The sequence below is a fragment of the Babylonia areolata genome, chromosome 1 (genome assembly GCF_041734735.1).
Source record: "Babylonia areolata isolate BAREFJ2019XMU chromosome 1, ASM4173473v1, whole genome shotgun sequence".
NCBI lineage: Eukaryota > Metazoa > Mollusca > Gastropoda > Neogastropoda > Buccinidae > Babylonia > Babylonia areolata.
In genome coordinates, this window is record NC_134876.1 from 25,764,171 (window position 1) to 25,791,485 (window position 27,315).

Consider the following 27,315-nt stretch of genomic DNA (forward strand, 5'->3'; position numbering starts at 1 on the left):
CTCTCTGGAACTATCAGCACTCACTATTCTTTCAAAGATGTATCGCTTCTTAGACTCACATTATCATACTTGTCACCAGACTATGCAACTGAGCAAAAATCTCCCCATGCACAGTGAGACCACATTCACGTTAATTTCGCTATGCTTGACGCAGCTGTACTTTGGCCTGTTTCATTGGAAGAGTCATTCAGGGAGCAGACGAACGGTCCGTCAAGGCACGTGTGGTTAGAGGGGCTTGATGGTCAGGCACCTGACACAGACATGGCTGACGCCCTTCAGGCAAGGTGTTCAGGACGTGGGTCTTGGTGCAGTGAAGGTTGTGTTGTTCGATGCGGTGAGTCCTGATGTCTGTCCGGGTGGGAGGTCTGGCTGGCGTTCTGAGGGGGAGTCCTGGTTGTTCTGGCTGGCGTTCCGATGGGGAGTTCTGGTTGTTCTGGCTGGCGTTCTGAGGGGGAGTCCTGGTTGTTCTGGCTGGCGTTCTGAGGGGGAGTCCTGGTGGGGAGTCCTGGTTGTTCTGGCTGGCGTTCTGAGGGGGAGTCCTGGTTGTTCTGGCTGGCGTTCCGAGGGGGAGTCCTGGTTGTTCTGGCTGGCGTTCTGAGGGGGAGTCCTGGTTGTTCTGGCTGGCGTTCCGAGGGGAAGTGCTGGTTGTTCTGGCTGGCGTTCCGGGGAGGGTATCCTGGCTGTCCGTTTGTTTCTCAAGGAGGCGTCATTGCGTTTGGACAAATCCATATATGTTACACCACATCTGCTAGGCAGATGCTTGACAGCAGCATTACCTAAAGCGCTATTCAAGCCTTGATGGCATGCATATATTTGTGTATCTCAGAGTGGATCTTTTCTGCTGAGGACAGCATTTTCGTTGTCACGGGGTCTTTTTCAATGCGCCAAGTGCGTGCTGCACACGGGACCTCGGTTTATCGTCTCTTCCGGATGACTAGACGCTCAGTCTGATTTTCCAATCAAACTTGGAAGAAATGGCGAGAGCTGGAATCGAACCAAAACCTTCACGGACACTGTATTGACAGATAGATAAGCATCTTAACCATTCTGCTACCTTCCTCCCCCTGATGTCAGGTATGTACTGTCGTCTTGTCGTCTGTCAGCACCATGGGTTGCTGGTGGACCACCACCACCACAACCACCACCACCACCGTGCTAACACCACCTTGTCGGGGATCACCACTGCTGCTGATAATGTTTCCTCTGACCATTCTAGGTATGACTGGTCATCAGACGTGGAGGGCAGGTGGACGTTACTTGATGTCAGAGAGAGAGGAAGAGTGCATCCAGAAGTGGGTAAGTACTGGTTCTCTTCTTTCCTGTATCCTGGTTTCAAGGCGGCCAGACCCACGTTGCTGCACACTACTCATTTGTTTGTTCACAGAATGCCATAATCCGTGGGTGAGCCACCGTGTGACTTTGTGTGTTTTCTTTCCTTATGTCAGCTGAAGCAGAATCATTGTGTTTTCTTTCCTTATGTCAGCTGAAGCAGAATCATTGTGTGTTTTCTTTTCTTATGTCAGCTGGAGCAGAATCATTGTGTGTTTTATTTTCTTATGTCAGCTGAAGCAGAATCATTGTGTGTTTTCTTTTCTTATGTCAGCTGAAGCAGAATCATTGTGTTTTCTTTCCTTATGTCAGCTGAAGCAGAATCATTGTGTGTTTTCTTTCCTTATGTCAGCTGAAGCAGAATCATTGTGTGTTTTCTTTTCTTATGTCAGCTGAAGCAGAATCATTGTGTTTTCTTTCCTTATGTCAGCTGAAGCAGAATCATTGTGTGTTTTCTTTTCTTATGTCAGCTGGAGCAGAATCATTGTGTGTTTTATTTTCTTATGTAAACTGAAGCAGAATCAGATGTTTTCATTCAAACGTTTTGGACGTCTTCATATCTTACAATGGAACAAATTGGTGCTATTTTCTTCTTCTTTTTCTTCTTCTGCGTGGGCTGCAGCTCCCAGACTGACACGAGAATCACAGTTTTTTTTTTTAACTTGTCTGGTGTTCGGTCAATCACGTCACAGCTCGCGTCACTGTGCGTGTGACCGATTTCAGTTTCAGTCATGTCACTGCGCGCTGGCTTTTTAAGCACCGAGTGCTTTCCTGCTTTGACTTACATGCTCCGGTGTAGCTGGAGGCATGAGGCAGTGAGAGTGTGAGCGTTCTTCCTGGCTGTCATAGCACCTTGTCGTTCACCTTCACTACGGGAAGCAACCTCTTCTTCTGCTCAGCCGTCTTGGCCTTGGTCTTCTCGCCCCCCGCCCCCTTCTCCTTCTTCTTCCTGGTGCTAGCAGACTCCTTCTTCCGGGCGGACCTGGCAGACGTCCTCTTGCTACTGCGACGTCCGCCCTTGTCCCGCCCGAAGATGACGGCCAGGGAAGACACCTTGGGCTTGACCTTGACCTTCTTGGGGGTCTCGGGTCGCTGGTACTTGACGGACTTCCGGAAGGAGATGGACTGCTGCTGAGAGAGGATGTCCATGATTGAATTGATGTTGCCCAGGATGTGCCGGTACTCTGAGGCTTTCGTCTCGTCAAACTGCACGTGAAACAGGGTGAACGATTAAATGACACAGTCAAAGAGGGACTGGTTTACTGATAGGCTGAACAATGAAATAACACAGTGAGGGACTGCGTTACTGATGAAAAACAAGCGATGACATAGGTTGATTCCCCCCCACCCCTCCGCCCACCACCCTCCCTCCTAAAAAAAAGAAAGAAAAAAGATACAACCAAACTTGACCAACTGATGCGACAAACTGATATGCAACACAACCGAACAATAGAATAACACAACCACTGAGATAGATTGACTACTGATGTTGGTTTTTAATCAGTGCACATGGTTCTGTTTTGAACTTGTTAAAACCCTGATGATACGGCCTCTGTGGCCGGTAGGACAATAAGCCAAATGAATGAATGAATGAATAAATAAGGGGATGGAATGAATGAATGAAACCCCCCCACAAAGAACAACCTATGAGATGGGCTGACCAGTAAAACAAGATAACACACCCCACAAAACTCTTCACCTGACTGACAGGTAAAATAAGACAACACATCCCACAAAACACTTCACCTGACAGGTAAAATAAGACAACACATCCCACAAAACGCTTCATCTGACAGGTAAAATAAGGCAACACACCCCACAAAACACTTCACCTGACTGACAGGTAAAATAAGACAACACATCCCACAAAACACTTCACCTGACAGGTAAAATAAGGCAACACATCCCACAAAACACTTCACCTGACAGGTAAAATAAGACAACACATCCCACAAAACACTTCACCTGACAGGTAAAATAAGACAACACATCCCACAAAACGCTTCATCTGACAGGTAAAATAAGGCAACACACCCCACAAAACCCTTCACCTGACTCACAGGTAAAATAAGACAAAACACCCCACAAAACTCTTCACCTGACTGACAGGTAAAATAAGACAACACACCCCACAAAACCCTTCACTTGACTGACAGATAAAATAAGACAACACACCCCACAAAACCCTTCACCTGACTGACAGGTAAAATAAGACAACACACCCCACAAAACCCTTCACCTGACAGGTAAAATAAGACAGCACACCCCACAAAACCCTTCAGCTGAATGACAGGTAAAATAAGACAACACACCCCGTAAAACCCTTCACTTGACAGGTAAAATAAGACAACACACCCCACAAAACCCTTCATCTGACTGACAGGTAAAATAAGACAGCACACCCCACAAAACCCTTCACCTGACAGGTAAAATAAGACAACACACCCCACAAAACCCTTCATCTGACTGAGAGGTAAAATAAGACAACACCCCCCACAAAACCCTTCATCTGACTGACAGGTAAAATAAGACAGCACACCCCACAAAACCCTTCACCTGACAGGTAAAATAAGACAACACACCCCACAAAACCCTTCATCTGATTTACAGGTAAAATAAGACAGCACATCCCACAAAGCCCTTCACCTGACAGGTATAATAAGACAACACATCCCACAAAACCCTTCACCTGACAGGTAAAACAAGACAGCACACCCCACAAAACCCTTCACCTGACAGGTAAAACAAGACAGCACACCCCACAAAACTCTTCACCTGACAGGTAAAACAAGACAGCACACCCCACAAAACCCTTCATCCGACTGACAGGTAAAATAAGACAACACACCCCACAAAGTCCTTCATCTGACTGACAGGTAAAATAAGACAGCACACCCCACAAAACCCTTCATTTGACAGGTAAAATAAGACAGCATACCCCACAAAACCCTTCATCTGACTGACAGTTAAAATAAGACAACACACCCCACAAAACCCTTCACCTGACAGGTAAAATAAGACAGCATACCCCACAAAGCCCTTCACCTGACAGGTAAAACAAGACAACACACCCACAAAACCCTTCATCCGACTGACAGGTAAAATAAGACAGCACACCCCACAAAAACCCTTCATCTGACTGACAGGTAAAATAAGACAGCACACCCCACAAAACCCTTCACCTGACAGGTATAATAAGACAACACATCCCACAAAACCCTTCATCTGACTGAGAGGTAAAATAAGACAACACCCCCCACAAAACCCTTCACCTGACTGACAGGTAAAATAAGACAGCACACCCCACAAAACCCTTCACCTGACTGACAGGTAAAATAAGACAGCACACCCCACAAAACCCTTCACCTGACAGGTAAAATAAGACAGCACACCCCACAAAACCCTTCACCTGACCTGAAAATTAACACATCACCTCACCTGACTTTGCCGGTAGGTGCTGGCGTGCCGTCCCTTTTTGTTCATCTCCATCAAGGTCAAGGCCGCCGCGGGGTTATTCTTGGCTCCGGGGTGCACAGAGAGAACACCTGTCCCCTCCATGCTGCCCCCTCTCCCTCCCCCCTCACCGATGGGGGCTAGGGGTCCGGCAGGTAGGCCCCCTGCCCCCTCCCACCTCCGCGGGGGCGGCAGGTAGCCTTGACGAGGATGACCACCCGGCTGTTTGAGGGGCAGGGTGGGGACGGCCGGGTGGACGAACGCTTCCCTGGGGTGTCTGGGTATGGCTGCTGCCCTGCCGTGCGTGGGCTCTGTGGGAGGACACGGATCACTTTCAGTTTTCAGTTCCACAAGGAGGCGTCACTGCGTTCGGCGACAGACGCTACACCACATCTGCTAAGCACATGCCTGACCAGCAGCGTAACCCAACGCGCTTAGTCAGGCCTTGAGGAAACAAAAATAACTAAAACAAAATAGGACGAAAGGGCTGAACGTCTTATATGCAGCTTAAAAAAACCCAAACAAACACTAAACAACAAAAACAAAACAAAGGAATAAGATGTGCTCCGTGGATTTACATGGAACGAAAACAAAACAAGAAATAAACAAACAAATAATTATGAAACTACAGAAAAGTATTCTTTAAGAAATAAAAGAGAGGGTTTAGTAGTAGTTATTCTGAGAGGTAAATAGTGAAACAAAAAAAAGTGTGTATCACAGAGAGAGAGAGAGAGAGAGAGAGAGAGAGAGAGAGAGAGAGAGAGAGCACAGTAGATACGTGTGTGTGTGTGTGTGTGTGTGTGCGCATGCGCGTGCAGATGTGTACGAATACTGCCTTCAAGATATGTATAAGAACTCTTGTACCTCCACACAAACACTAATGTATCCACACAGGTATGTGCACGCACGCATTCCTTCGTTCAATTTCAACCCTCCATACGAAATTCCTTTTTTTCACACTCCAAATCCTGTTTATTCGTACTGGTATCCATAGTTGTATAACTATCCAGAAAACGTTATCATTCTGATACCTCGCTAAATCAATGCCATTGCTTATCTCTGGTCCCTGTCTCCGTTATCTAAGCCACGAAATATCCTTGTCTGGGTCTTTCTTTACTCCAGACAATGTCGTGACATTATTTGGAAATAAAAGTCTCCCATCAGCATCCCGATCTTAAACTGTGACCCAAGTCTTGCCTTGTTATTGTTCAACAACCCCTGTGTTAGCAACCCCCTGTCCTGTCTCACCACTGTCCACATGGTCCACACCACGATCCTCAGCATCAGCAGCCCCATTAGCGGAAGTGGGACGGCGCATGCCCCTTGGCCTGCCGTCTTCCTGTAGGGAAGGAAGTGACGTAGAGAGGCGGTCCGCGTGACGCACAGCCAAACGAGCCCGCGGAGTGTGGGAAGGGGGGCAGTTGGGCAGCGAGGTGTTGGGAGCCGTCTGTCGGAGGTTCCGCAGGTGAGTGATCTTGCCCTGAATCTGATAAGATGACACGGTGTTTCATTTTAGAACGTAAAAATGCCACAGTGTATCCGACAGGACGACACAAAAGTCTGGCATTAAGTTCTGGCTGACTGACGGTGCGTTGTTCGCATGGGATGGTTTTGGAGACTGTTCACCTGTGGTTGTGACTGTGTAAAACGTTTTTCTTTCTGTTATGTTTTACTCGTGTTATGTGCCTCGAGCATTATTATGTTTTAACGAAAAACACAATAGAAATAAATTGATAATTATAGTGCTAAGAACTGCTGTAATGTACAAACATACACAGGAGAACTCTGTGGCGGACATCTCTGCAGGTAGACATATAAACATCGCAGGGATCACAAGAAGAGCTGGGATAAACACTTTGTGAGAAGTCTCCAATGTTGCACACGAATACTGTGTCTTTCAGGCGCTTTGTCCAACAGTTCAAAGCGCCGATACTACACAAAGGAAAGCAGACAAATAAACAAACACTGAATGAATACACGCAATGGTCACTATGATAATTTCTGTATGCCCCCTCCCCTACCCCTTCCACGCCATGGGTAATGTGAGCGACTATTCACGTTGGTTTGAATGCTCTTTACTTTTATGATGGAATTTCTTTGTAGGTCTAAAAGTTTTACCTCTTACTTTTTCGGTTAAATTATCTTTTGAAAAGGATTCAACATTTTTTTTTTTAACTCATTGCGAACCTGAAGACAAATTTATGTAAACAGTGTGTTTATGATATTTAATTGATTGACTGCTTGACTGGTTGTTTAGCTGGTTGGTTGGAACATTACCTTGGCGTTGTTGATGGCTTCTTGCGCATGCGTGACCAGGGCCTTCTTCCGCTCGAACCTGCCGATCTGAGACCATTCTCTGGGCGTTCTGAACAGCAGGTCACCGTGACCCAGCGACGCCTGGCCCTTGCTGTGAAGACATTCTGCCACCTCCCTGTGGCCACGTAACACAGGTGGGGGAAGGGGTGGTGGTGGTTATGAATGTGTCGGGTAGGGGGTGAGTGGTCACACTGTGTTGTGTGGGTGTGGTTGTCTTTGTCTGTCTGTCTGTCTTTGTTATTCTGTCTCTATGTCTCTTTCTTTCTTTCGTTCTTTCTTTCCTTCTCTCCCTTCTCTCTCCGTCATGATCTACATATGACTCAGCTTCATGGAATGCAGCAAATGGTCAGCCCCCCCCCCCACCCCCTTTATCCACTCTTGTTTACCCCCTCTCACCCGCGTCTTCCCTTTCTCTCTTTCGTCACACTTCCCTCACTCAGTATCCGACCCAACATCACCCAACTGTTCCCCCAATCTACCCTACCCCCTCCCCCCTATTTCAACCCCCCCGCCCACACACCTATATCCCAGCATCTTGGCGTGTAGGTATGGGGTCAAGTCCCCACACACATCTACCTCCCCTCTCACCTGTATTTCCCCTCTACCCCCCCCCCCACTCACCTGTATCCCCCTCAACCCCCCCACTCACCTGTATTCCCCCTCTAACCCCACCCCCCCACTCACCTGTATCCCCCTCTAACCCCCCCCACTCACCTGTATCCCCCTCTAACCCCCCCTCACCTGTATCCCCCTCTAACCCCCCCACTCACCTGTATTTCCCCTCTACCCCCCCCCACTCACCTGTATCCCCCTCAACCCCCCCACTCACCTGTATCCCCCTCTAACCCCCCCCCCACTCACCTGTATCCCCCTCAACCCCCCCCCCCTCACCTTTTCCCCTTGTATCCCTCTACCCCCCCCACTCACCTGTATCCCCCTCAACCCCCCACTCACCTGTATCCCCCTCTAACCCCCCCCCCCACTCACCTGTATCCCCCTCAACCCCCCCCCCACCTGTATCCCCCTCTAACCCCCCCCTCACCTCCCCTCACTATATTCCCCCTCTAACCCCCCCCCCCCACTCACCTGTATTCCCACTCTGACCGGCCCCCCTCACCCCCCACTCACCTGTATCCCAGCCTCTTGGCGTGCAGGTAGGGGGTCAGGCCCAGGTTGTCAGCCAGGTCCACCGTCACCCCGAACTTTCGGTGGATGTCGACGAGCAGGGTCACCACCGGCAGGTGTCCCGCCATCACCGCGTGGTGCAACGCCGTGTAGCTGCCCAGGTCCCTGTCGCGCAGGTCCAGATCCGCCGCCACCTCCCTCAGCAAAACCTCCACCTGGACAAAAAAGAAAAGAAGAGAAAAGAAAAGTGAAGTGTTTTAAAATCAGAATGAGCATAACTTTATTATCTCAGTAAGAGAAATTATATGTGATGAATTCTGTGATACACACACTTTCAGTTACAGTAATGGAAGGTATTTAAAAACAACAACCCCAAAACCCAGAAGCGAATTGTTTATGATAAGAATCAGACTGGTTTTAAATGAAGTGTTCGTAATCAGAGTCAGAATAATGTTACTATCTCGGTAAGAGACATTGAGTGTTGCGAAGTCTGTGATACATGCAGTTTCAGTTTCAGTTTCAAAGAGGTATCTAACCCAACGCACTGGTCATGTTTTGAGAGTCTTCCCCAGATTTGTGTAAGCGTTTGTACAAGGTTGATGGTGCGGTTAGCTGGGTCAGTGAGAAAGAGGTTCTCTCCTTACATCTGTTTTCTTCCAGAAGAACAGGAAGGAACAAGAACGAGAACCGGAACAAGAACAACAAGGACAAGGGCAAGAAGAAGAGAAGGAAGGAAGGAGGGAGGCAGAGAGAAGGAAGGAAGGAGGGAGGCGGGAGAGAAGGAAGGAAGGAGGGAGGGAGGCAGAGAGAAGGAAGGAAGGAGGGAGGGAGGCAGAGAGAAGGAAGGAGGGAGGGAGGCAGAGAGAAGGAAGGAAGGAAGGAGGGAGGCAGAGAGAAGGAAGGAAGGAGGGAGGGAGGCAGAGAGAAGGAAGGAGGGAGGGAGAGAGAAGGAAGGAGGGAGGGAGAGAGAAGGAAGGAGGGAGGCAGAGAGAAGGAAGGAGGGAGGCAGAGAGAAGGAAGGAGGGAGGGAAGGAGGGAGGCAGAGAGAAGGAAGGAAGGAAGGAGGGAGGCAGAGAGAAGGAAGGAGGGAGGCAGAGAGAAGGAAGGAAGGAGGGAGGGAGAGTGAAGGAAGGAGGGAGGGAGGCAGAGAGAAGGAAGGAGGGAGGGAGGGAGAGAGAAGGAAGGAGGCAGAGAGAAGGAAGGAGGGAGGGAGGGAGGGAGGGAGAGAGAAGGAAGAAGGGAGGCAGAGAGAAGGAAGGAAGGAAGGAGGGAGGCAGAGAGAAGGAAGGAAGGAGGGAGGGAGAGTGAAGGAAGGAGGGAGGGAGGCAGAGAGAAGGAAGGAGGGAGGGAGGGAGAGAGAAGGAAGGAGGCAGAGAGAAGGAGGGAGGGAGGGAGGGAGAGAGAAGGATGAAGGGAGGCAGAGAGAAGGAAGGGAGGGAGAGAGAAGGAGGCAGAGAGAAGGAAGGAGGGAGGGAGGGAGGCAGAGAGAAGGAAGGAGGGAGGCAGAGAGAAGGAAGGAAGGAAGGAGGGAGGCAGAGAGAAGGAAGGAGGGAGGGAGGCAGAGAGAAGGAAGGAGGGAGGGAGGCAGAGAGAAGGAAGGAAGGAGGGAAGGAAGGAAGGAAGGAAGGAAGGAGGGACGCAGAAAGAAGGAAGGGAGGAGGGATGGAGGCAAAGAGAAGAGAGGGAGGAAGGAAGGAGGGAGGCAGAGAGAAGAGAGGGAGGAAGGAAGGAGGGAGGCAGAGAGAAGAGAGGGAGGAAGGAAGGAGGGAGGCAGAGAGAAGAGAGGGAGGAAAGGAGTGGAGGGCCTGACAGACTGACAAACAGGTTGATTACAGACAGAGAGGAAGAGCGCGACAGACGCATAAACACAACGGAAAACAGGAATGAATGAATGAATGAATGAATGAATCTCTCTCTCTCTCTCTCTCTCTATCTCTCTCTCTCTCTCAATATATATGTATATAATCTCTCTCTCAATATATATATATATATATGTATATATACATATATATATATATATATATATATATATTATATACAGAGAGAGAGAGAGAGAGAGAGAGAGAGAGAGAGAGAGATGAACAGCCCAGATATAGGCAGATAGATACATATGTAGATAGATACAAAGAGACAGACTAAAAAACACAAAGACATGTAGAAAACGGAGAAGAAAAAAAAAGACAAAGGAATCCAGAATACACACCGCACTGCAGTCGCATCCTTTACACATCCGCAAAACCAACCTGCCCCTCCCCTCTCCCCATTTGCCCCCCCACCACACTACTCCGCCCTCCTCCGTCCCTCACCTGCTCAGCACGGCCCAGAATGCACGCCCAGTGCAACACGTTCCGCTCGTGTGTGTCGTCCTTAAAGTGTGGGTCCGCGCCGCGCTCCAACAGGAGTCGGAACATGGTGTCGCGCCGCTTGGCGTTGTCGACGTGTAGGGCGGCCGTTAGCACGCTGAACCCGTAGTCGTTTCGTCCATCCACTGAGGTCCCGCGGTCCAACAGGTACTCCGTGCTCCGGACTCGACCCTGAGAGAACACAGCGAGACTGCACGGTGCTGTGGTGCACATTCTTTCTGTCTGTCCTTTGAAAGTTAGTAAGTTGGTTAGTAAGTCAGGTAGTAAGTTATTTATTTATTATTTATTTATTTTGAAATATTTACCAGTTATCGATTTGTTAACTGTTATTTGCTACTGCTGGTGGTGGTGGTGGTGGTGGTACTACTACTACTGATGCTATTACTGCTACTGCTACTACTGCTACTGCTGCTGTTACCACAGCTACTACTGCTGTTGCTGCCACTACTACTGCTGCTGCTACTGCTGCTGCTGCTACTGCTGCTACTGCTAATGCAACTACTGCTGCTGCTGGTGGTGGTGGTGGTGGTACTACTACTACTGATGCTATTACTGCTACTGCTACTACTGCTACTGCTGCTGTTACCACAACTACTACTGCTGTTGCTGCCACTACTACTGCTGCTGCTACTGCTGCTGCTACTGCTGCTGCTGCTACTGCTGCTACTGCTACTGCAACTACTACTTCAGATTAACTCTCACATCTCCCAGACAGGAAGCTAGTGGCGTTTACAGCAGAAGTTATGCATACATAAATATACACGTATTCAGTTAAAACATGCCACACACGAACATGCGCGCCCCTACATAAACACACACAAACACACACACACACACACACACACACACACACACACAGAACCAAGCAACCATATTTTGTTGTGGGTCTTCCAACCCCTTTTCCCCCCACACTCTTTTTCCCGTTTTCCTCCTATTTAGTCCAATGTGCTTTTTCCTTGAATGCAATATTCACTTGATATGGTTGTAATTACGAGTATAAAATCAGTAAAAATTATGTGTATTTAGCTAATGATTGACAATTTTTCATTTTCTTTAATGTTTGATGTATGCTGACACCACCGTGTATAGCATCAATATCTTTTAAACGACTTAGATTATTGCAATATACAAACGCATGTTGGTGGTGGTGTTTTTAATTTGTTAGAGACATCATTATCTTAATCATGTCAGACGAGGCACCAAATATAGTGGTACTTTTTATCACACACACACACACACACACACACACACACACACAACACACACATTTATATGAATTATAATTTTTTCTCGAAATAGAAACCGAACCGTCAGTTCAGCTCTGTTACTCAAGGAGGCGTCACTGTGTTCGGACAAATCCATATACTCAACACCACATCTGCTAAACAGATGCCTGAACAACAGCATAATAACCCAAATGCTCTTCATGAAATCTTGAGAGGGGACCACGCAGCCAATAAATGACGTGGGTTTTCCAACGGCCGCTGAAAATGTTTGCAGATCCATGTTAGGACAGAAGGAAGAAACGTCTCGTTGAAAAAAAAACCACCAACAAAAATCGACGACAAAAAATGGTAATGTAGCAAAAAATAAAAATATAATGTTGGGGGGAAAAGCCTGTGAGGTTAGAGGACTGTAATAACAACGACAACAAAACAAAACAAAAACAAAAAAACAGACAGACAGACAGACAGACACACACACACACACACACACCACACACACACACACACACACACAACAAAACAAAACAAAAACCAAAAACAGACAGACAGACAGACAGACACACACACACACACACACACACAAGCAGCGGACCTTGAGGACGGCCTGAAAGAGGTTGTTGGAAGAGGAGAAGCGGACACGGCTGCCGCTGTCCCCCAGCATGTCCACGTGCTTCAGGTACTCCGGGAACCCCGGGGGGGAGCACGAGGAGAAGGAGGAAGTGGTGGAGGAGGTAGAGGAGGCGGAGGGATCGCCGCCCACCTGTCGAACAGCGAACTCTTTGCTGGAGCGCACGGGGTAGGGGTGATGAGGCCTGGGCAGGCTCATCGTGTCTGGCATGGCGGCTGGACCTACTGCTCTTTCCAGCGTCTGGGGCTGATGTTGGGCTTTATGAGCTGAAAGAAAAATACATATCTGCGTGATTTTTTATGTAAAGGAATATGAATCAGCATCCACTCACTTGTGTCTCACATGTGGGCGAGCCTTCAGGGTCCGGATTGGCCTCATCAGTCACCTCCAGACCCACAGCCACCGATCTTCCATCTGATATTTGAAGCCATGGTCATCTTCGAATCCGAAGGACGAACATCAGATCTTGCCTCTCTCTCTCTCTTTCTCTCTCTCTCTCTCTGTATGCTATATGTATGAAATATGCATTCTCTAAATTTTCAACGAAGTTGCACAAAGTCCCCGTTGTATTTCAAAGTTTAAGTATTTCAAATATATCCGACAAATACCGCGGGGGGAGGGGGGGGGCGGGGCGGGAGGGGGGTATTCCTGGTACACCACAACTTCTTCCTCCCCACTCACACCCCCCCCCTCAAATCCCACCTCTCCACTCCAGCTCTCTCCCCCCCCCCCACACACACACACGCATCGCACTATTCTCATTTCTTCAACACATGTTGTATTGTGTTGTCTTGATGTACATAGATACACGTATATTATGTGGTTTTTTTCCGAGTGCTGAGGTGTGTTATTGTGCACTGTTGTGAATGCATTGTTTCATGTGAGGCACTCAGAGCTTGCGCCTTATGAGTAATATCTATCTATCTATCTATCTATCTATCTATCTATTATTATCATTATTGTTATTACATATACTGTTCTTATATCCTCCTCCTAATGTACCCTGTTATCACAACCCTCTACCCGTTCCCTTCTTATCAAAGAAGTCCGGTTGTGGGTGAAGTGTTTGTTGTTGTCTTCAACATTCTGTTCGCGTTTTAACGATCTTTCAAGGGTGGGAGCGGTTTGTTGAGGGTTGAAAGAGGAGCGGGGTGGGCTTAAGGGGGTGGGTGGGTGGATGGGTGGGATGGTGGGAAGGGGTCTGGGGGAGTGGTGGGGGAATGTGGGCTTTATCTACCTCGGGTAAATAAGTGACTCACTGACTGACAGACAACAGGTCTCCTTAGAGGGCTGATGTGTGATTAATGGTTGGTGAATGTCGGGTCAGGAAATCCTGCCATGTGATCTCTCATTCGTTCTTTCTCGGGGTGGAGGGTGGAGGGTGGAGAGAGGGGTGGGGGGTGGGTGGGTGGGTAGGGTGGGTGTACAAACGGGTGTGGAGCACACCCCCTGACCCTTTACTTTTCTTTTCTGTCATTGGCCCGTGACGACAGAGATGGCTGTGGTGATACACCTGAACAGGACATGGTCTGATGGGTGACCAGGATGTGTGTGTGTGTGTGTGTGTGTGTGTGTGTGTGTGTGTGTGTGTGTGTGAGTGAGTGAGTGAGTGTGTGTGTGTGCGTGTGTGCGTGTGTGTGTGTGTGTGTGTGTGTGTGTGTGTCTGTGTGTCTGTGTGTTGGGGTGTGGTCTGGACATACCCGTGTTCTGAATTCAGCGATGTATGATAAGGCTGCGTTACAGCTTGTTAGTGTCTGACTCATGATGACAATGATAATGTCCCACAGAACGCTGGTACTCTAAAAAGTGTTTGCTTGCTCCCTTTTAGGGGGTGTTTGGGTTTGAAGGTTGATGTACTGGTCTGAAAATATAATCTGTTTGATTTCTGTATATAGACATGATAGAGTAAGGTGATTATTCATTCCGTGTTCCATTCAAGTTCTCTTGTGTTGATTTCTCCCTCTCCCCCCTCCCCCCTCTCTCTTCCCTGGCATTTTGGGAGTACAGGTTTACAGGTTAAGTGGTATGTGTACATTCCCAACTTGTTGAAGATCGTATGTAGATGTTGGTGCATGCCATTTCAATGTTTTTAGATGAAAAAAAAGAAAGAAAAATTATCTGAATGCCAGTGGAATGATATCGTCAGCACGTCCCTCAATCCCTCCCATCCCACTATCCCAACGCAGTGATGCATGTGGTCTGTTTGTAATCACACATTCTCCCTCTCTGTGTCTGTCTCTTCTTGTCCTCAGATCTTTCCTTTCACTTTTTAGTCTTCAATTTTCGTTACTTTTTCTATCATCCGACCGATCATACCTGTTATTTTGTCACCCCTCTCTCTCTTTCCTACTTTCTTTCCTGTGTTCTTCTATCTTTCTCTTATAGTCTTTCCATTCTTTCCTTCCATTCCAATCTTTCCATTCTTTCCTTCTGTTCCAATCTTTCCATTCTTTCCTTATGTTCCAGTTTTTCCATTCTTTCTTTCTGTTCCAATCTTTCCATTCTTTCCTTCCATTCCAATCTTTCCATTCTTTCCTTCTATTCCAATCTTTCCATTCTTTCCTTATATTCCAATCTTTCCATTCTTTCCTTCTATTCCAATCTTTCCTTCTGTTCCAGTCTTTGCATTAATTCTTTCTGTTCCAGTCTTTCCTCTTATTCCAACCTTTCCATTCTTTCCTTCTGGTCCATTCTTTCCTTCTATTCCAACTATCTCCCCTAATCCCCTGTTCTTTATTTCTACCATCTTCACACATCTTTCTTCATTTGTTTCTTCTTTCTCTTCTGTCCTTTTTTGTTTCTGTTCTTCATCTTGTTCTGTTCTTTGGCCAGTAAGCAACACGTCAGTCACTGTGTTGACACACCCCCACACAGACCACACCGGCACGGCGTACTTCCTTAACTCTCTCCACACGAACGGCGAAAGAGACGGCGTTAACAGCGTTTCATCCCAGTTACCATCATCAAAATATTGCAAGCAGAAGGCTCTTATACTGAAGAGGTGAATGTTGACAAAGAATACTACAGTTCTGACGACGGAAGCTAAAGGTTGGGTCATTGAGACACCCACTGGACATCCGAGGGGTCTGTGTAGAGGAGAAGAGAGGACTGGCTGTACTGAGTGAGTTAATCCTCTGTCGTCTGCTGTAGCTCACAGTTCTCTCGTTTGTACCAGTGGAGTTTCACGTGTATGACCGTTTTTACCTCGCCATGTAGGCAGCCACACTCCGTTTTCGGGAGTGTCCATGCTGGGTATGCTCTTGTTTCTATAAAGCACAAAACGCTGACATGGATTACAGGATCTTTAATATGCATGTTTGATCTTCTGATTGCGTACACACACAAAGGGGGTTCAGACACCAGCAGATCGGACAAGGAGATCGGACACAACTGTCTGCCCGTGACCTGCCAGGCACACCCAGCCCAGGGATCGAACTCCAGAAAGCTGTGGCGAGAACCCAGCGCTCTAATCATTGGACCACCGCACCCGTCAAACACTGCTGCCACCACTCCGGTACTTCTGGAGCCGCTCCATTTCTGCTCCATTAGCATTTGATGTGAAACGGATAGAGCTTGGAATTTTCCTAAGTATTCAAACATACAGATCAGCACAACCTCTCCCTCCCTACACCTCCACACCTTCTCCTCACCACCCCACCCCTGTGTGAGGGTCTACATTTCCCCGTTGCTTTGACGGGTGATTTATTGAATGTGATTGTTGTTATTGCTATTGGGGCACTGGTATGAATGGAAACCGTTGTGTGGTAGATTGGCGAAGGAGGGAATATTTTGACATGTACGATATATATCGCCATTTATCACTGTCGTCGTCGACTCAACACGATTATTGTTGTTGTTGACTGTTGTTGCTGTTGTTGTTCTATTCCTACTCTTCCTTCTATAACCGTAATAGTATATATCATTAGTAGTATATTGATATTACAATTTTTATTTCTGTTGTTGTCATTGTTGCTGTTGTTGTTGCTCTTGCTCTTCTTCTTCTTGTCGCTACTGATCTTGCCACTGTCATCAATGATGTCGATGATGATAATGATGCTGTAATGTTCATTTTGGTTTTTCACTGTATAGGAGGGCTGTATGTACAGCTCCTTACTCAACGTGTTCAACAGGACCGAAAGGCACAACACCTGCAGGATGGTCGTGAAGTTTGGGCGACGCTGTCAAAGACATGGTGTGTGTGGAAATCACTCGACTGTGTGTGGTCCCAGTTCTTTTCATTTCCATCCCGTAAGTCCGCTCAACAGCTCAGGGCATGAATCGACTGGAGCCGGAAATCTCACAACGGTGTTTATAGCTCTGTTGGGGTTCGAACCATGCACGACATCCCGTTCGCGCAGTTTGTGACACTAACCACTTCGCCTTTACCGTTGACTGTTAATTATTTGTGTTTTATTCACTGCAAGTTTCTTTCTCTTTTGTCCTTGTAAATGAATGTTAGATGATGCAGAAAAGAATGTTTGTTGCTTATCGATTACCCTCGTTGATAAGGAATTGGGTGTGAAGCAGATGTAGTGTATCATTATTGAAACTGAAACTGAAACCAAAACACACTTGTTCCGAAACGAAATGTGTCAGTGTATGTACCAAAACCGCAATAGTGGCTTGAACACGTCGGAAAACGTGGCTTGTCACTTCAAGCTGCTTGAACACCTCGAAAAACGTGGCTTGTCACTTCAAGCCGCAAAGTATCAAAACCAAGTGACGTTCTCCTACAGTCCCATACAACCCATGCACTAACAGTCTGTCTTTCTGTCTGTCTGTTTGTCTGTCTGTCCGTAAGCCACGCATGGCTGCTTGTCTCTGAAAGTGTTGCAGTACAGCACAGTTCTATAGAACTGACATGTACTGGTAGCAACCTACAGGTTTTGTCAGCCAGACGGAATTGGTTGGATACACAAACCACGGCTTTCACCCCCTGTGTATACACCACAAGGTTGCTTCCACCAGTCTGTCTCACTTTTGCTTTCTTTTTTTCCTTTGGTTTCTTTGTGGATATGTTTTAATGCGTTCGTGCGCGTGTGTTTGTGCAAATATGTATGTGTGAGCACGCGCTCACTCATGTGTCTGGAGAGAGAAAGAGGGAGGGAGAGAGAGAGAGAGAGAGAGAGAGAGAGAGAGAGAGAGAGAGAGGAGTACAGATATGGATGATTTGTTACAGTATAAAGCATTGCCCTCATGGAACGGTGCAAACACAAGTCATGATCGTTCAGCATAAAACCAACAATACGAGGTCTTGTTATCAATAAACAAACTCCAAAGAGAGAGAGAGAGAGAGAGAGAGAGAGAGAGAGAGAGAGAGAGAGACAGACAGACAGACAGACAGACAGACAGAGACAGGTTATGTGCAGTAAGTCTGTGAGACAGACAGACAGGAGGCATGGGGTATTTCCTCAGAGTCCACAGCCCTGTCAGCCATGTCCAAAGGCTGTGGAGAGTCCATTCACCCACAGATCACCCACTGTCGGTCAGGATTAGCCCATGATCGATGTGCCTGTCAACACTTCTATCGCCTTCTGATTGCTTTCCATGGAATTGTGATAGAGAGCAGTCAACCCACAATGGCTTAGAAAGAAAGGCAAAACAACGGTAGTTGTCATAATCACCTTCAACATCAATAGCTGGCCAGTATAGCAACCATCCCTGTCTGCAAACTGTGTCCTTCCGCCAGAAATGTGAGCTTCATATTTATAATGCGGCTGTTGGTCTGTGTTGTGTGTGAAGCGGACATGATCATGTACTGCCATCGTTTGAAACCTGGTCACTGGGTGGTACCCTGCATAGAGTAGGCATATTTACACACACTCTCTCATCTGAACTTTTTGTGGTGTTATCAATATGGAGTCAACAATGTGACTGCCTACTATGTTGGCTGGGCTTTGGCTGATCCTAAATGGAGTCAGCTTGTGACTCTTCCTCATTTGTTTTTCAATGGAGACATGGAAATGTTTACCTTATTACGTGTTCTGTGTCGAGTCAGGATGGTTACCTCCCCTCTTTCCCAACTTGCTCGGGTGGCTTGAAGTGCACGGTGACTTACTTCCCCTGTCAGGGCAGTGGACAGTGGCTGGCAGGGGTCGATGGATCCGGTGGTCACATGGTTACCTGAGGTCGATCCCGGTCGCACCTGCTGGGTAAAGGGTGGAGAATTTTCCCATCTCCCACGTCAAAATATTGTGCAGACCTGCTAGTGTCTGAACCCCCTTCATGTGTATACGCACACAGAAGATCAAATACGCACGTTAAAGAACCTGTAATCCATCTCAGCGTTGGTGGGTTATTGACAGAATGAAGAAAATACCCAGCACCGAAAATGGAGTATGGCTGCCTACACAGCGGGGTAAATAAACAAAACGGTCATGAACGTAAAATGTTACGTGTGTGTGTGTGTGTGTGTGTGTGTGTGTGTGTGTGTGTGTGTGTGTGTGTGTGTGCGCGTACTGAAACCTGATTGAATAGCACAGAAAATGAATGATGAGCGCTCAAAGGCAGCCGTCAGTCGGCTCTGCCCAGGCAGGCAGCCTGTTGTGCAAATAACTCCGTGTTTGTAAAGCGCTTAGAGTTTGGTCTCTGACCGAAAACATGCGCTACATAAGTGTCCATTATCATATCATATCATATCATATCAGATCTTCTCTTATCCGTCACCCGTGTCACTGACAGAGTCAACAAAGTCACCTGTTCTCAGTCACACCCCGTTAGTCACCCAGTGGATGTTGAGAGCAAACACATGTAGGTCAATTGTCCTCAGACCTCATTCCTCCCTCTCTTTTTTATGCTCCCATTCTTACTTTTATGTCGGTTGGAGAATAAATTGAAGTGGGACTTTTTCCAACCTCTGATTTATAGTACACATCGTTAACTCTCTCCATACGAACGGCGAAAGAGACGACGTTAATAGCGTTTCACCCCAATTACCATCATCAAAATATTGCAGTCAGAAGGCGCTTATACTGAAGAGGTAAATGTTGACAAAGAAAACTACAATTCTGACGACGGAAGCTAAAGGTTGGGTCATTCAGACACCCACTGGACATCCGAGGGGTCTGTGTAGAGGAGAAGAGAGGACTGGCCGTACTGAGTGAGTTAAACCGTTTAGCAGTCTTGGTAAATTGACACAATGAAAATACCAACCAATAAGCGAACAAGCTGATCCGTTCTTTTCCACCAAGCGGGGAATACGCAGTGACCAGCCGTCGTCTCCAGTTTGTTAACAGCGGAAAAGAACGGCCACTCCTCTATGTCGACATGCGTCCATGACTTTCCCGCAGTCCATTCAGACCGCTGATTAGAAAAAAAAAATCATGTTTAGTGATCCTTTCCATTTATTTTAGTTCAGACTGTGAGAATCCAAGTCAATACAGCTGCCATGGATTGTATCATCTGACAGTTGGTCACGTCAGGTAAGTTTCCAATACATACTAGAAAAAAAGAAATTATTGCTGCAACGCTTCAAATGTAAGTTATTAAAAAAAAGAGTAAAACAAACAATTAACAACAAAGTTTAGTTTCTCTTCCATTGAATGTTGATCAAAATGAAACAAAATTCTCGTTCTCTCTCTCTCTCTTTCTCTCTCTCCCCCCTCTTTCTCTCCCTCCCCCCTCTCTCTCCACCACGCGCCTCACCCGTTCCACGTGGGTTGTTTCAATGTACACCAGTCCACCAGTCTTCATTCCCTTCAACTTTAGTAATCTGAATCAAAGGCGATTCCCGCCAGGTAGACCAGCACTTAAAGACCTCAAGGATCTTTCAGGGTAATGGACGACTCCTCTTGGGCAGCCATGCAGACATACAGTTTCATGGACTGTAGAGGTGAAGTTTGGAAATCTAACGGCACACTGACACTGAGGTGTGTGATCCCGCTGCGGCAAAGTGACAGGAGGTATTGATAGAGGCAACTGAATCGTGTTGAAATCAGATCGTGTCATTTCTTAATACAGTTTAAAATTCCGCGAGCTTTCGTACACAAAAGACTGATCGATAATGAACCCCAATCTGTGTCTCAGCTGTTATCGTGATGATGAAGCGTTCGCCTTTTCATCAATGTTAGTTATATTGATCGGCCCGCTAAGTGCGCTGAACGGAAAGGCGATGGATAAACAGATTACAGGGATTGGTTTACCTTCTCCCCGGGGGTGGATTATTGTTATGCTTGGATTGGATTTGATCCATGCTCGGCCACTCCTTCCTTGGGTATAACTTGCGCTCTGGGCTTTGTGGGAATGTGGAACACTTTGAAGAAACCGCAGTCATTGACAATTCTTATCATCTGTTCATTGATCTATCTATCTATCATTGTTGCATATTGCCCACCTGACCACAGGTATACATCAGAGCCAAAAATAACGTCAATATCGATCCTGTTGAATAGGGAAAAATAACGTCAATGTCTATCCTGTAGAACAGGGAAAAACTGACGTCAATATCGATCCTGTAGAAAAGGGAAAACTAACGTCAATATCGATCCTGTAGAATAGGGAAAAATAACGTCAATGTCTATCCTGTAGAATAGGGAAAAACTAACGTCAATATCGATCCTGTAGAATAGGGAAAACTAACGTCAATATCGATCCTGTAGAATAGGGAAAACTAACGTCAATACCGATCCTGTAGAATAGGGAAAAGCCTGGAAAAGAACATTTGGTACAAGTAGAGTCATACTGTTGCACATAAACTTAGGATATGCCTCTGCTCTTGACCATTCCGTCATTTCATTTTCCCCAGGCGATTAAAGAAAAGTAACCTGAACACAAACATCAGTATACGTAATGCACAAACTGATACGTCATAACAGGCATATGAAAATGCCAGCTGGCAGCTTATACGCGCTTGGCGCAAAGAAGAAGAAGAAGACTGCCCAGTTATTATGTTTGGAAAAAGACTCTCGAATTATATAAACATAATCAAGGCTTCCTTGAAAAATTAGAAGTGAATAAACCAATAAGGCACAACATTGAAAGAATTAGAGACGACAGAAAAAAAATGCAGAAACAAAGAGAGTGAAAGAAAAGAGGACATATCTGCCACACGATTTACTTATTGGCTGTTGAAAGGAGTCCAGGCGTCCCCACTCAAAGTACCGCATGCTGTCATCACGACAGGTGCATTCAGTGTTTTACTGAGATCTGTTGGTCATCCGTGTGTGTGTGTGTGTGTGTGTGTGTGTGTGTGTGTGTGTGTGTTGTGACTATCACAGTAAGACAGACACACTGGCCGAAAGCAGTACATCCCCAGCCTTGCAGAGGGATCGTGTAACCCAAAGCAGACCCACTATACTGGTAGCACTGGAAGGAAGCTGTGCTGAGTGTCATGCTTTGACATAGTGCTCATCCCTGCAACAGGCTACAGTCCCGAGACTAGTTGGAAAAACTGACGGTGCAGGGTAGGAGAATTATGCTCGCTAGACAAACATCCGATGATGTTACATGCCTGTCTTAGTGTGCATGTGTGCATGCCTGATATCTGATTGAATGACACAGGAAACGAATGATGAGCGCCCAATGGCAGCCGTCAGTCGGCTCTACCCAGGTAGGCAGCCTGTTATGCAAATGACCCCGTGTTTGTAAAGCGCTTAGAGCTTGGTCTCCGACCGAGGATAGGCACTATTTAAGTATCCATATCATATCATATCATATCTCGGAAACTCTCACCGTATCCACTCGTATTTCAGGTTGAAGAATCACCCACTCCAAACAAAGTATAACGGAAACTTTCACTTGACATTACCCGGCCGAAGAATTACCCACTCCAGACAAAGCAACGCGGAAAATATCACTTGAATCCATCTGGACTTTCGGTTGAAGGATTACCCATCTTAAACAAAGCGTCAGGGAGTATATCGCTTGCCTCTATGCGCATATTCAACCTTGCAGTTCCAGGTTGACGTCAGAGAAAACAAATGGACAAAAACTATTAAAGAGGTGAAATCTATTAAATTTGGAATCATGTAGTCAATAGGTTAATATGGACTTTCAGCTGCAGCTTTCAGGAAATAAACAAAACCCATTTTACAATACAAAACAATTCATCTTTATTCATCCATTTGGAAATTAAATAATCATTTTTAGCACTTTACATACCCAGCTCTTTCAGATCTGGCCTTAACACCTACCTCTTTCCTTTAAAAGTAATCACCCCCCTCCCCATTTTTGCAATCTACAGTTCCCTCAGCTGTCCGTTGACACGTGTTTATAAGGTCTGACTGGAGTCCTCTCAATCAGTGATATATGCATGGTGTGAGAGCGCTTTTCATTTGTCTTTGCTCAAGATTCAGCGCTTTATAAACACTTTTATGAAGATGATGAACACCATGGTTTTAACAGGGAAGGTGTCCACTCTCTGCCCGTCTCTTTGTGTCTGTCTGTCTGTCTCTCCCTCTGTGTCTCCCCCCCCCTCTCTCTCTCACACACACATACACACGGACACGCCCCCCCCCCTTCCACACACACTCCCAAATCAATTTGTTCCTCCCAGCTCGGCGCCGATCCAGTATCCCGGATATCATTTGCATAACCCAGATTCGTCTGAAGATAGGAACCTAACGCAACCCACAACAATAACAACATAAAAAAGAGATCCTATTAAAAAGAAAAAGAAAAAAAAGGAAGAAAAAAAAGGAAGAATTGGGGCGTTGAACACTTAGCCAGTACAGGTGGATCATTGTCCCAACATTATCGCTGAGTGTTGGGGTGTCTGTGTGAGTGTCAGCAATGCAAAACACGTCCTGTGACCGACAAGATCAGAATACCAATGAACACAGAGAGCCAGAGGGCGTCACCCTTTGTTTCCAGGCTTCAGCTTGTCAGAGGCTTTCCGCGCGTCCATAAACTGCCTTCCCAGGTCGTCAGGTCAATGTGGGTGTGTGCTGTTGAGTGACGTACCTAGGTTCATTCCTACCTGGTGTTTACATGAGAGTGTGTGGAGACTGGAACTCAGAGAAGAAAGGGTGGTAGGTGGTGGGAGGGTGGGGGTAGGGGGTGGAGTGAGAAAGAAAGAAAATTCGTTCGTGCGTACAGCGACCCTGTCTGACCGTTATGAATTGTTCGATTTAATGTGGATGGAGCCCTGTGTGCTTGACGAAAGAGATGGTGGTTGAAGTTTCCCGCGATTGTTATGATTATTAGTATCATGATGATGATGATGATGATGATTTTTAATATTACTATTTCAAACGTTATTATTTGGTGTATTTAAATAAGTGTGAATGTGCTTTTCTTCACTAAAGTGTGTGTGTGTGTGTGTGTGTGTGTGTGTGTGTGTGTGTGTGTGTGCCCGTGCGTATGATGACCTATGAGATGTAAGGAACACTGCTCTAGTTGGCCTATCTTTAATAGTATCATCAATTCAAAGACTCCATCACAGACCTTTACACTCTCTTTCCCTTTATATCACAAATACCCTGGCGTCAACCAGGCCTGATGAATACAGAAATCTGCAGTGTGGGTCAGGAATATTTAGAGCAGCGAAACAAAAATTGTATATACGTGAGGTGGATGTGAACCGACCGTGTGATGCTGTCCTTCCATGTGAGCCCGTGGCCTGCTGACCGAGGAGAGGCACAGAACCCCCCCCCCCCCCCCCGAACAACAACAATATTACAACAGAAAAACAACAACAAAAAACAAGAAATCTATCATGCTATTTTGTGCTGAGGAAGATGGTATAAAACCATCGACATTTCAAAGTAACTTTAGCTTTTGATTCGGAGTTGAGAATCTTTTCAATATGTGTACAGAATCTGAGAACCTGTAAAAACAAAGAAACATTATCGCTGCTGCTACTACTACTGCTGCTGTTGTTGTTGCTGCTACTACTACTAATACCTTTTTCACATTTTTGTGGGAAATATGCTGAAAATTCACATCCCCAAATATGCGTTCTCTCTATGTGTAGGCCAGTTTAAACTACACACACACACACACACACACACACACACACACACACACACACACACACACACACACTTCAATATAATTCAAAGCAAAAATCCGTGCTTGACGTATTTATTCGGTGAAGTGCCTCAGCTGAGCACAAGACAGGATTGTTGACACAACAGTCAGCCTGATTTTCCTTTTATTCCGCCCAGCGGAAGTCGAGGAGGAAGGGCAATCAGTTTCCACTGTCCTTCAGGCCAGGTACCACTTCGTCAGCTTCACTGCTGCTCTGTTGACGAGAAATGGAGGAAGGGGGCAGATCGGTTGAGAAGTTCATCCGCCAATACAGCGGTCCCGTGTGCAGCACGCACTTGGCGCACTGAAACTGAACCCATGGCAACAAAAGTGTTGGCGTCTGGCTAAATTCTCTACAAAGAATACACTCTGATAGGTTCACAAATGCATATTTCCATGCACTCAAGGCACTTTGGGATATTGTGCAGTCCGGCATCTGCCTTGCAGATGTAGTGTAGCGTATATGGGTTTGCCCGAGCGTAGCTACGCCTTCCTGAGAAACTGAAACTAAGGAGTAAGTTCAGTACGTTCCTGAAGACATTCTGTTCTGGACTGACGTTAATCACTGTACAGTAGGCGCCGTGACAGACTCGGACAGGCGTTGGACTTATGATCCAGTGTTCACCAGTGATCAGTGATGGACTGGTGATCCAGTGTTCTCCAGTGATTAGTGATGGACTTGTGATCCAGTGTTCACCAGTGATCAGTGATGGACTTGTGATCCAGTGTTCTCCAGTGATCAGTGTGACTCGTGATCCAGTGTTCACCAGTGATCAGTGATGGACTTGTGATCCAGTGTTCACCAGTGATCAGTGATGGACTTGTGATCCAGTGTTCACCAGTGATCAGTGATGGACTTGTGATCCAGTGTTCACCAGTGATCAGTGATGGACTTGTGATCCAGTGTTCACCAGTGATCAGTGATGGACTTGTGATCCAGTGTTCACCAGTGATCAGTGATGGACTCGTGATCCAGTGTTCACCAGTGATCAGTGATGGACTTGTGATCCAGTGTTCTCCAGTGATCAGTGATGGACTTGTGATCCAGTGTTCTCCAGTGATCAGTGATGGACTTGTGATCCAGTGTTCACCAGTGATCAGTGATGGACTTGTGATCCAGTGTTCTCCAGTGATCAGTGATGGACTGGTGATCCAGTGTTCACCAGTGATCAGTGATGGACTTGTGATCCAGTGTTCTCCAGTGATCAGTGATGGACTCGTGATCCAGTGTTCACCAGTGATCAGTGATGGACTTGTGATCCAGTGTTCTCCAGTGATCAGTGATGGACTCGTGATCCAGTGTTCACCAGTGATCAGTGATGGACTTGTGATCCAGTGTTCACCAGTGATCAGTGATGGACTTGTGATCCAGTGTTCACCAGTGATCAGGGTCGGAGGATCCGTTTCGGCATGGTGCTGTGTCCTTTGGAAAGGCACTTTAGTCCGATTTCCCCAACTCCTCAGGTGTGAATGGGTACCTGACTTCCATCGGGGGAGGTTAAAACGGCGGAAGAAGATGATTGGGCCCCGCCTTCCTGTGCCGAACCCAAGACACAGTGGACACGAACTCACTGCCATGAAAGGCTATGGTGCCCTAACCTTAAACCTGACACAGGGTTGATCTTAGTCCATTACACAGGAAGGCTATGGTGCCCTAACCTTAAACCTGACACATGGGTGATCTCAATGGCATTATACATGAAGGCTATGTGGCCCTAACTTTAAGCCTGATACAGGACTGATCTCAATGGCATTACACAGGAAGGCTATGGTGCCCTGACCTTAAACCTGACACATGGGTGATCCCAACGGCATCACACAGGTTGATTCCCTTTGTTTGTCAGATTATTTGTCAGGTTTCTTATCCTGCATGGTCTCTGCTTGCTGCTTGTTTTGACAAATAAAGACAGGATGGGCTTCCCACCTTTCTGACTCATCATAAGGAAACTACGAGGGCTCTGGTCTTCCTCACTGACTTTGGGGAACATTCAAGGATTGAGGACTGCTTCTCTGCACTCTCGTGTAATCTCGCAACACGTGCATTCTCCAGTCGGAGTCTCTCTGTGTGTGTGTGTGTGTGTGTGTGCGTGCGTGCGTGCGTGCGTGCGTGCGTGCGTGTGTGTGTGTGTGTGTGTGCAAGTGCCGCTGCATGTACCTGTTTGTATGCGCATGCACCACTGACGCACGAACATATACACACTTTTTTGTTTTCCTGTAAGAATTAAGACAGGAACTGACACAAACAGAGAAGGACATACACGACTGTTTTTCTTTGCTGTCGTTTTTATTGTCTTTTTTTCTTACTTTATCTTAGTTTTTTATTTACCATTTTTTTAAGAGACGGTGTTTTTTCTGTTGTTTCCTTTTCCTAGCCGCTGCACCATTTTACGATCTTGGCCCAGAGAGTGTCAACGATCTCCGTGACATTGAAAACCGCTGTAAACCACACACATGGTACATTCTCAAAAAGCTTTGAATAGTTATCTTGTCAATAACAAACTAATCCACGAAGATCAGTCTAGTTTTCGTGAAAACCATTCTTGCCACACTGCTCTCATACAACTTACTGATAGTATTTTGCACAATATTAATGAAAATAAATTCACAGGTCTTCTTTTTATAGATTTTGAAAAAGCCTTTGATGTAATCAGTCATCCGTTGTTAATTCGTAAATTAGAAGTGTATAATTTAACACCAGATTTTACTCATCTTATAGAATCTTTTCTTTCGGACAGGAAACAGTTAGTAGCAGTAAATAATCCAACCTCAAAATTCAAATCAACCAAACATGGAGTACCACAGGGATCCATCTTAGGGCCAATATTATTTTCTGTTTATGTTGGTGACTTGCCTTGTTCTATGACATGTAAATGTGAAATGTTCGCAGATGACACTTACCTGCATTCAA

The 27,315-nt window shown here is 46.4% G+C and overlaps 1 protein-coding gene across 1 annotated transcript in view; it reads right to left on the bottom strand.

Annotated features, from left to right (window-relative positions):
* Positions 1-492: 492 nt before the first annotated feature.
* The window catches only part of LOC143281079 (uncharacterized), a 35,012-nt gene continuing 8,189 nt past the window's right edge, over positions 493-27,315 (bottom strand). The window contains exons 2-8 of the mRNA XM_076586018.1: positions 12,405-12,706; positions 10,530-10,757; positions 8,227-8,438; positions 7,060-7,213; positions 6,031-6,268; positions 4,768-5,093; positions 493-2,535 (exon numbers count right to left, since the gene is read on the bottom strand). Coding sequence (XP_076442133.1) covers positions 2,173-2,535; positions 4,768-5,093; positions 6,031-6,268; positions 7,060-7,213; positions 8,227-8,438; positions 10,530-10,757; positions 12,405-12,650 — 1,767 coding nt within the window. The 5' untranslated portion in view covers positions 12,651-12,706 and the 3' untranslated portion in view covers positions 493-2,172. The remainder of the gene's footprint in view (positions 2,536-4,767; positions 5,094-6,030; positions 6,269-7,059; positions 7,214-8,226; positions 8,439-10,529; positions 10,758-12,404; positions 12,707-27,315) is intronic.